Source organism: Plectropomus leopardus, chromosome 2, assembly GCF_008729295.1.
Source record: "Plectropomus leopardus isolate mb chromosome 2, YSFRI_Pleo_2.0, whole genome shotgun sequence".
NCBI lineage: Eukaryota > Metazoa > Chordata > Actinopteri > Perciformes > Serranidae > Plectropomus > Plectropomus leopardus.
The window spans coordinates 3,690,017-3,699,981 of NC_056464.1; the positions used below are offsets into that span (position 1 = coordinate 3,690,017).

Genomic DNA, 9,965 nt, shown 5'->3' on the forward strand with positions numbered 1-9,965 from the left:
ACTGTGCTGTAATCCTTACAAATAATCATGGCAGGGTTCTGCAGAGTGACCTTTTCATTCATGATTAAAGGTGACCTCTAACGCCCTATTTAACTTCAAAACACCAGGTGACAGATGAGATTGTCCAGTGAAGTCCGAAGACTTAGAATAGACCAGTGTCAGTGGTGTTGTTAGGCCAGGGCATCCGTGGCTTCATCCCTGAATGTTTTATTATTATCCCCAGAATCTAAATATATAGGCTATATATGTTTCAAAACTAAGAATAGGCCTAATAATAATAAAAAGCCCTGGATCTAATATTTTTTCATTAAATGTTCTTAGTTACATTCAACAACTAGTAACACAAATTGATACATTTAACTTTTTTTTAACTCTGGCTAATGCATATTTAATGATAGCATTTTGCCCTCAATATTAAATACCAACAAATACTGCAATTTTTAACATGAAAATTCAAAATAATTCTGGCAATAAAATAAAAAGTTAAAAAGGGTGCATAAGGTGCGAGAATGCAAAACAAAAAAAATAAAATAAAATTCCCCCAGAAATTTAGCCCAGACCTCCCTAGAGAAGTAGGCTAAGCCCCCAATGTCCTAAAGTCAGACCAGACCAGTGTCAAATTGTTTTCTGAGAAGATGCATCTTTTTGGTAATTGTCTTAAAGCATTTGAAGTCAACAGACCCAGGGTTAATCACCAAGTCCTGATGTGTTGCCTACACAGTCTTCTTCTTTTGTACATCATAACTTCTTTCATCATGGACACGCCTGAGATAAGGTGAAGAGCTAGTCAGTGCCTCCCTTATCTTGCAGATTCCTGGAGTACACGTTGAGACAATCTGTCTGATGGTACATAGCCCAGAACACTGGCCTGGAACTTCATCAGAGCACACTGGGAATACATCAGGAAGGGGCAGGTCGCTATTTGGACTCTATTTACTGCCCCATCTGTTGGTTTATTTTTAGTTATTAACAAGTATGAGAGATTGTGTAGTCAGGTTTGACCAATATAGACCAAGTTCCCAGGCTCCAATGCAAATTTTACGTATAGTGACCAAAAGTGCAATTACACCATTCGATTCCTTTAAGTGATGCCCACAGGCCCAGAGAGATTTTTTCCCATTGACTTACATAGACAAAAAGACATCTGTAAATCTGTGGATAATGCTGTCCAAATCTTGATTGAAGCCATCCAGTTTCATAACATCTGGAAAGTCTAAAAGAGCCGCAAGATTACTTCTTTTTTTTGACAGACATTCAAGCTAGCGAAGGGCTAAAAGTTTTTTTTTGCTTCACATGCTACTGAGCAGGTCTCATAGGAAGGAACAAGGCCCTGCCTCTGTGCTGTATCAAGCTCTTCTTAATACATCCATGATATAGACTACAAAAGGAAGACATGATGCAAACATTTAAATTTAACCATCTTTATTCCACCAGATTTACATGAAAATTACAAGTACATATGTTTATTTCCCCCAGAACATATGTTTGACAGGGTGGGGAAGCCAACCGAACACAGACGTGAAATTATGAAAATACTGAGCTACATATCATTTTTAAGGAATACAGCTCTTAAAAGCTGCATCAATCTTTTTTTTGGGCCACTTGAGCCTAATTCCCACTGCACAAAAAACCCGCTAACATCTGTCTTTTTAATGTGATGAGAATGCATACGATGCGATGGATATTCACACCTGGGTTAAATGGCGGGAACACGACACTCGAGTGAATGCGGTGATTTCAGCTCCTTAACCAGCAAGATGCAATAATGGGCTGTCAATAATTACCGTCCCTCTCCTCCTGAGCAGCGCTAAAACACCAATCAAAATACACCTGCACTGAATTTGAAAGAGAAACTGAATACGTAAGACAAAGAAAGATAGGAAACCACAGAAAAGTTTTCAGAGAACTTGTTCCTACTGCTGTCTGCTGTTCCCCAGCTTGTCTGTGACGTCGCCCAGACACACCAGCAAAACAAAACAACACACACACACACACACACACACAGAAAAGCTGACAGAGAGGCAGACTTCTGCGCTGTGTTCACTGGCAGTGGGAATGCAGTAGTGAGTGGGTTTACCTGTGTTTGAAAAACCAACATGCACACACTAATTTTTTTTGTAATGCGAAATTTGTAACAGAGCTCTTCATCCAGCTAGAAGTTGCACATTTGTCATATTATGATTTTGTGAAGCTGATGTAGCTAACGTGAGCAAACTGTTGTCTGTTTACACATTCAGCAGACACAGAGCAGCATCAACCTTCATTTAGTGTCATGGTTCTGGACACTTGATGACTGTTAGTCCATTATTCACTGAGAGAAAACCATCCGACTCTTTAGCTGCTAATGCTCCACTAGGTTCACCTGTCAGGTCAGTATCATCTGTGGACCGCAAATCCCACAACAACAAACTAAACGGGATTAAAAGGCTGTGTAGAGGCGAGAACTTAAGAGCTGTGATGATATTCTGTGGTTCAGTCATTTGATCCATTGTTAGTATAAAAATATTTATTAGTGTAGCATTAGACCAACAGTTTAGTACAAGAGTCTTCAATGATTTTCAGACCAAGGACCCTTTAGCTCAAAGAGAGGCAGAGCAGGGACCCCTCACTGCATATTTTGTGTGAAGTTGAGTTGCACTTGAGGTCATTCTCTGAATATTTTTGGTCTTGTTTGCCTGTAGCTGTTAAATCAGCAGTAGTTGTAGCATGGCTAGTTGTGTTCACTTTACCTACTTCACTTTCCTCTATGGTTTCTGAGGTGGACTTTGTTTCGGAGACTCTGGTTGGAAAAGTTACAAAACCATGCAGTGAAGAAGAATGCCGTAAACTTGGATTAAAAATGCAGCCAATAATTCGGGTGCTGGTGAGAAAAATCTTTGGACGGAACCTGTTTTACTGGTATTCAGTGGGAGATTGATCTAAATCAAATACTTTCGCTCACAATTCTTTTTCTTTTTTTTATGGTGCATTCTGGCTCACTCTGGTCATGAGTTTTATCCCTGCCAAAGGCAACAATTTATACATAGAAAGTATAATACTAATATACCTCAAAAAAGTATACTAGTTATGAGGAAGTTTCTTTTTCATGATTTGACAGACGGGGATGAATATCAGTACGATTTTACTGGTACTACTACTCAAACTGATTCTCAGGTTCAGTTCTTTATCAGTAGTCTTATCTGTCTTTTTAATGTAATTATGAAATAATTGCTTTGAATACTTTCAATATAACTAAATATTATTTTTAGAGCAGCAATGTCGTGTTAATCACCAAATTCACAATATAAATGCTTTAACCCTTTAGGGCCCACTTAAATATTATACACACCCATATCACTCTGCACACAAAATGTGCACTTCAAAATCAGGCCTTAAAAGAATATCATACATTAATATGATTTTCTACTTTCACTGAATTTATTTTTTTTAACCAACATCAGTCCTAATCATAAATTTCAAATATTCATTAATTTTCAGAATTCTAACCCTTTAAATGCCAGGTTTTTGTCATGATGACACTGTTTTTAGATGAGAACACACACACAAAAAATGATTTATTTTCAATATACTACATGGCACAGTGGATTTTTTTGATGATCACTGTCTGGGATATATCAGTGATTAGCAGCAACATTGATTGTAACACCAGTGCACCTAGTGGAAATACATAGCGTGTATTTTCTCTAAATGCCAAATATGTTAAAACAATGTTTTAAATCATATTAATGTATAGTATTTTTTATAGGCCGATTTTTGAAAAGTGCATTTTGTGTGCAGGGCGGCATGAGTGTGAGTATTTGAAACTGCACATAAAATAATAATAATGTATAAATATCAATGTTGCTGTTATAATAAAAAAAAAAACACTAAAAAAACAAAGACATATCTAAAGACATAGTGGCAGAATGACAAAAAGCTGACATTTAAAGGGTTAAAATTCTGAAAATTGGTGAATATTTGATATTTATGATTAGGACTGAGGTTGGTTAAAAAAAATAACTCAATAAAAGTAGTAAATAATATTAATGTATGGTATTCTTTAAAGCTTGATTTTAAAAAAGCGCATTTTGTGTGCAGAGCGATACGAGTGTGTGTAATATTGAAGCGAGTCCTAAGAGTTAGAAAAACTAACTGTTTTCCTTTTTAGAAAAATCAATATCATTTTTTCCACAGAGTAATTTTTGGAAAGTGATACAGGGTGTTTTTTTTTTCTTTTTTAATACAGTGTTGTGTTTCTTAAGAGAGAGGGGGCTGATTTGTTGTTGTTTTCTAAGAATGTTTATTTATTATTTACTTCATTTTTTGCTTTGCACTACCAGTAAATCTTCAGCAGATGGCAGCAGATAGTAAATAGATGGAGAGGACCAGGTTAAGTGTTATTTTCATAGCTTTCATGTGACTTAATGTATTCCAGTTTTTTATGGCTCAGGAGGTAGAGCGGCTTGTCCTCTTATTGGAGGATTGGTGGTTCGATCCAGGCGCCTTCAGTCTGGACATGTTGACAGAGAGACTGACTGACTATAAATGCTTAATTAATGTGCAGGTGGCATCTGTGCTCGTGTTGCTTGCTTTGCTGGACTCTTGCATGGCTTCCACTTAACCCATGTCTGCAAATTTTAGATTAGCAAGTCAAACATTTCCCTTTAAATTCTCTTGAGGGTGTTCAACAACACAATCACTGGATCGTAAATATTGATGGACCACACTTTATTGCACAACAGACAAAACACACAGTCACACACTATAATTGTACACTGTTTGAACCTGAAATCTGTCCAGTTAAAGCATTTTTTAAGTTTATAGATGTCAGATGACTTTCTTGTTGTGAGTCTCTGTTCACTTGGAGTGCGGGGCCCGGCTCCAGCTGGCCCTTTCTCTGGTGTGCAGCCTGAAGTGGGTGTTGAGGTGCGCTGACTGGTTGAAGCATTTCCCGCAGACATGGCAGCGGAAGGGCTTCTCCCCCGTGTGGATGCGGTGGTGCCTCTTGAGCATGCTGACCGTGGTGAAGCTCTTGCGGCACACGGCGCAGCTGTACGGCTTCTCCTTGGTGTGCCAGCGCATGTGGACCTCCAGCTGGCAGGCAAAGCTGAAGCCCTTCCCGCACTCTTTGCAGCTGTGCCACCTCTGGATGCTCTGGCTCGGGTGAGAGGAGCGAGGCGGGGGCGGCTTCAGGGATCTCACGTTCTTGACCTGTAGTATGTGCGTGCTCTGTTTTCCGTTTGAGCGGAGCAACGCTTTCACCTGCGGGTCTGCTTTCTGAGTCCTGTGACTCTTCGCGGCGTCGGTATGAGAGTCGTTCTGAGCAGCTCTGCAGTTTGAGTGAACAGTCAGGGAGGATGGTAAGCTGCTGGCAGGCTGCTGTTTCCTGCTGTCCTCTCTGTCACTCTCTGCCTTTACCTCATGGGATATTAATGGAGCTGGGGAGACACTTTGTCTGCCACACACAATTTGAGCTGGGGGAGGATGTGACCTCTGCAGCAGCTCGACGTGACTACAGCTTCCTTCCTCTGAGTCGCTCGCTTCCTGTGAACCCTCTGTCTGGATGCTTTGGAGTTTTGGTTCTTCTTTAATTTGTGGCAACAGCTCTACACTGCTCCTCCACTCAGACTCACAGGGCTGACCATCTTCCTGGGGCTGGACAGAGTGAGCTTCTGAAAGATTACAAACGGCACAGTCATGCTACAAGTACTGGCATAAACAAACTGCATTGCTTTGTCTTTTGCAGTTAATGCCCAGCGATATCGCTCAGTATGCTATAAAAACACAGTTCCAGTTTCACTTTGTCTTCTTAGTGCGTGAAATAATTTTAGCTGGAGATGAATTGATCAGTGCAGTCTCATTGGGTCACACGTTCTGGTCCTGTCCTTACCTAGTCACTCTCTGGTCCTCCGTGTTAACTGCATTTATGTCATACACCTCTTTAACCTCTCCCACTCTCCACCATCTTTGGAGTAACACCTATGGAAACTAGGACTGGGTGTCGCCGTTGATTAGATAAGCTAATCTGATTTGTTTTATCAGTATTTTTTATTTTACTATATATGTGTTTATTTTCTTTTATTTCTTTTTTATATATTTCATTTATTACTATTCGTTCTCAGCTAATTCAATTTATTTCTTCAGTTTTCTTTCCTTCCCCTAAATTTTATTGGTTGGTATTTGCCTAACAGTCACTGTTCTCTGAGTGCACTCTTGTTCCAAGGGGAGGTAGGGACAGATAAAGGATGGCTACAATATGGGTAGTCTTAACGACTTCAATATATTTGTATGTGTGGGTATGATTATAGAAATGCAAAAATAAAAAGAATTGACTCATTGTACTGCTTACTTACTTCAGCATACGTATTCTCTATCTATTTTCTGATAGTGGGATTGAGTGAATTCTACTATTAAAAAACAATTACAACACATCCTTGAGCCACAATCTTGTGCTGAGTGACATGTTCCTTTATTCCCATGAAAACACACACTAGTTTATTTACAAATACTAAAATAATGCACAGCTTTATTAACCTATATTGTATTCACAAAACCAAATTTTCAGTTAATAAGAATCTACTATCCAGAGTCTCCCATAGAAACAGAATCTGTGGATGGGTGAGAGGAGAAGCAGAGTGCAGAGTAAGTGAATGCAAACTTTTAGACCCCGCACATCAAACGGTTGAGTTTCACTTTCTCTGCTGCTCCACCTCTGACAACAACAAGCTCTGCACTCCTAATGTGCTGCAATAAATAACTGCACACTATATATATTTAAATACAGCTAGAAAATCTATTTGTGGCAGCAGACGTCTTAACTGTGGCAGCCCGCCACAAATAAATGTATGTGTGGGAAACCCTGATTAATCAGTTGGAATCTTTTCTTGATGCTTCATTAGGCCTACATGTTATAATTTCTCATATCAAACCATCACAACTGCTAACCATCTCGACTGCTTAAGAAATCTGATCATGTAACCCTCTGTATCAACCATATACGGAGCAATTTAAATGTTGGTTTCTGGGAGATTAATGCAATATTTGTAACTTTTTCTTTTTCTTCTTTTCTTTCATTATGTTTCATGATTGATGAGTATTATTGATACTGGCCTATTATTTTGGTGTTGTTGTGCTCTGTGTTTTTTCAGCTGTTGTAATGTCAGTCTCCATTCATTAACATGATATGTAGCCTAGCTAATGTGTGACACTGGGCATGCCAGTGTTCGCTACAACAGCTACAAGTGCCACCCGTTAACGAGGCTGTGTTAAAACGGACGTGTTGTGAATGGGGTTTGGTGTGACATTGAGCACATCGGTAAACAGAGCACATCACTGGCAGGCAGCAGCTGCTCCTCACCTGGCTGCAGCAGGAGCCGCTGGACGGCTACATTGAGGAGCCGTTTGAGTCGCTCGTTCTCTTCCTTGGAGCGCAAGATTTCGCTCTGATACTCCAACACCGTGTTCTTAACGGCGCGGAAAATCTCCTCAGCGGCCGCGGTGAGCCTGTCGTTCAGAAACACGTTCAGCAGCTCCAGTTTGGTCATGTTTTCTGACGCTGTCTCCAGAGGCGGAACGTCCTTCTGTTTACATCCACCGAACCGGAAGTAGAAGCCTACCGGCTGTGGTATGACCCGCCTTATTCTACCTAACTGGGCTTCTGATTGGCTTAGCCGAATGTTCAGAGAAGACTGTGGTTGTTTGTAGCGTCATCTGCTGGACAGGAGGCTACACAGCACTGCAGATCCAAACAGTAAGGACCTAAGCTATAACTACAATATATTTATGTTTTTTAATAAATGATAGAAAGTTTTCAATGAATGAGGCCTATTTGAAAACAAGCCTTCCATATACAAGTAAATCAGAATTTGTTTTTTCTTTTAACTTTCTTTATTGAATACAAAATTATTTATAAATTCATTTTTTTTAAATTACATAAAGAGAAAAGACAAAAAAAGCAAACAAACAAAAATAATTGCATTCACGTTTCAGAATACTGTGTTAGAGGCATCATATTATAAATATTTAGTTACACAAATGTCTTTATATATGTATGTATAAATGTGTGTGTGTGTGTGTATTGCTGGAAAAAAAACAGCACTTTACAATTTCTTTTTCATTTTCTTATGAACATGAAATTTCCAAAAATAATCCAAAATTGATATACAATTTGTTATTTCCAATCTTATCTGGCCTAAATTAGCCTATAACATTACATCAGATATATCTATTTGAACATTTATATTAAGTTTCTCTTTTTAGAGAGTTGGCAACATCAGTCCAAAGCATTCTGGTGTAAGGTCATTGAAGAAATAAATGACAAATACTTTCTTATTCTTGCTAACAGAAATCCCATTTAGAATCAATATTTAGCTTGAATCTTTGCAACACAAGCTGTACTGGATGTATTCTATGTAATATCTGGAAGGATACTTTCTTAAGCTTGTGACTTATACATTATTCATCACATATTTCCCACACTTTTTCCCATTGTATATTATTAAATAAAGATGACCAAAAAATTATGGATGAACGTAGCATAACTTAATGTGTTTCCGATATTTTTGTTAGAACACTTCTGTTTTAGTTCCACCAATATAGATATTTTCCATACAACCTTAACAATTAACAGGTAGATCTACAGACTCAGAGTAATGAAGAAGTGTTAGACACTGTTGTTGTTTATCAAATAGCAATGATGTGTAGATGATGAAGAAACCTCTGCTGACACTGACTTGGTTGCATAAGAATAAGTTTATTACAACAAAGTTCAGCATCCACCAGGCACCACGGTCTGCCTGTGAGAGGATTCAGGACCAATACGAATCTCTCTGTCTTACAGCTCATGCAAGTCTCTTATATAGGTCCAAGCATCAATACATTATTCAGTGAAACAACTCTTCACCTGCTGTAATCAATCACAAGACCCCATAAATATGTCCTTTTTTGGAGGGAGCCTCATTCCATGTTATTCTTAACCTGGCTCCAGTATTCTACACACTAACCATCCCTAGACCTCTGACCTCAAGGTCTCTTTGTGCCTGACCAAATGAGGACCATAAGAAATGGACCATAATACACCTCAACACTTTCTGGTGTATTGTTGAAAATAATTGCGTGATCCTTTGGTTTTACAGGTACTTAAATTTATTTAGATTTCTTTTGTTGCTTAATAAGTAACCATTTATGAGAGAAAATAGTCTTATTTTTTAATAAAATGTCCTTTATTGTTCCGTATGAAGTGCCTATGGGGTGATAAGTTATGTTTATAAGCAAGCAACTAAGCTGTCAAGGCTTGTTTATGAAAACTAGCAAACTTAATCTGGATTTTATCAACAGAAAAATAACATTTTAGTCAAAACTCAATACCATCAACTCTATCAAACTGGTTATCGGGAAAAAATATTCTTAATGCTGTCCTTGTTTTGTTTTTGTTTTTTGTTTGTTTTGTTGCTTGTTTGTTTTTTCAAGTAGCCTAATAATAAATAAATAAATAAATAAATGGAGATAAAATAAATTAACGGAGCTAAAACGTACATCAGAAAACGTACGTACGTCAGACCTCCGCTTGCTTTGGTATTGCAAGGGGCTTTTGTTTTGTTTCGTTTTATTTATTTATTTCTAATGACACTTTATTGATAATGGCACTTATTCCTCTAAATGCAGTAAACCAATAATAGTAAACCACAGTTGTTGGAGTAAACTAGCGTAAACTCCATATCACGTGAAGGATGCATTCAGGTGCATCAGCCACATGAAAAAACGAGCTCACACTGCGCCTCTGCGGGAAGGTTATGTATTGTACTGTGAATGGAATACACGCGGCCTTGCCCTGGTATTTTGATCATATGCATCAGTTTGGGCTACTTAAAAGAAACAGTTAAACCAACACTCAATTAAGCCAGTGGTGAAAGACGTATTCATTAACTCTTGCATTCAACATTATGTGAACGCCTGAAGTTTTCAGCAAAATCCACCCATAGCATCAA

At 38.4% G+C, this 9,965-nt stretch overlaps 1 protein-coding gene across 1 annotated transcript; it reads right to left on the reverse strand.

Moving 5' to 3' along the window:
• Positions 1–4,703: 4,703 nt before the first annotated feature.
• Positions 4,704–7,558, reverse strand: LOC121952188 (zinc finger protein 235-like). The gene is made up of 2 exons (XM_042498718.1): positions 7,337–7,558; positions 4,704–5,651 (listed from the first exon to the last, which is right to left on the reverse strand). The coding sequence occupies exons 1-2, from the start codon at positions 7,521–7,523 to the stop codon at positions 4,837–4,839; spliced, it is 1,002 nt and encodes a 333-aa protein (XP_042354652.1). The 5' UTR covers positions 7,524–7,558; the 3' UTR covers positions 4,704–4,836.
• Between the last annotated feature and the right edge of the window lie 2,407 nt (positions 7,559–9,965).

Coding starts and splice junctions, on each gene's coding strand:
- LOC121952188 (XM_042498718.1), bottom strand. CDS start 7,523: ATGACCAAACTGGAGCTGCTGAACGTGTTTCTGAACGACAGGCTCACC. Junction 5,652..7,336: donor GCGGCTCCTGCTGCAGCCAG/GTGAGGAGCAGC, acceptor GTAATCTTTCAG/AAGCTCACTCTGTCCAGCCC.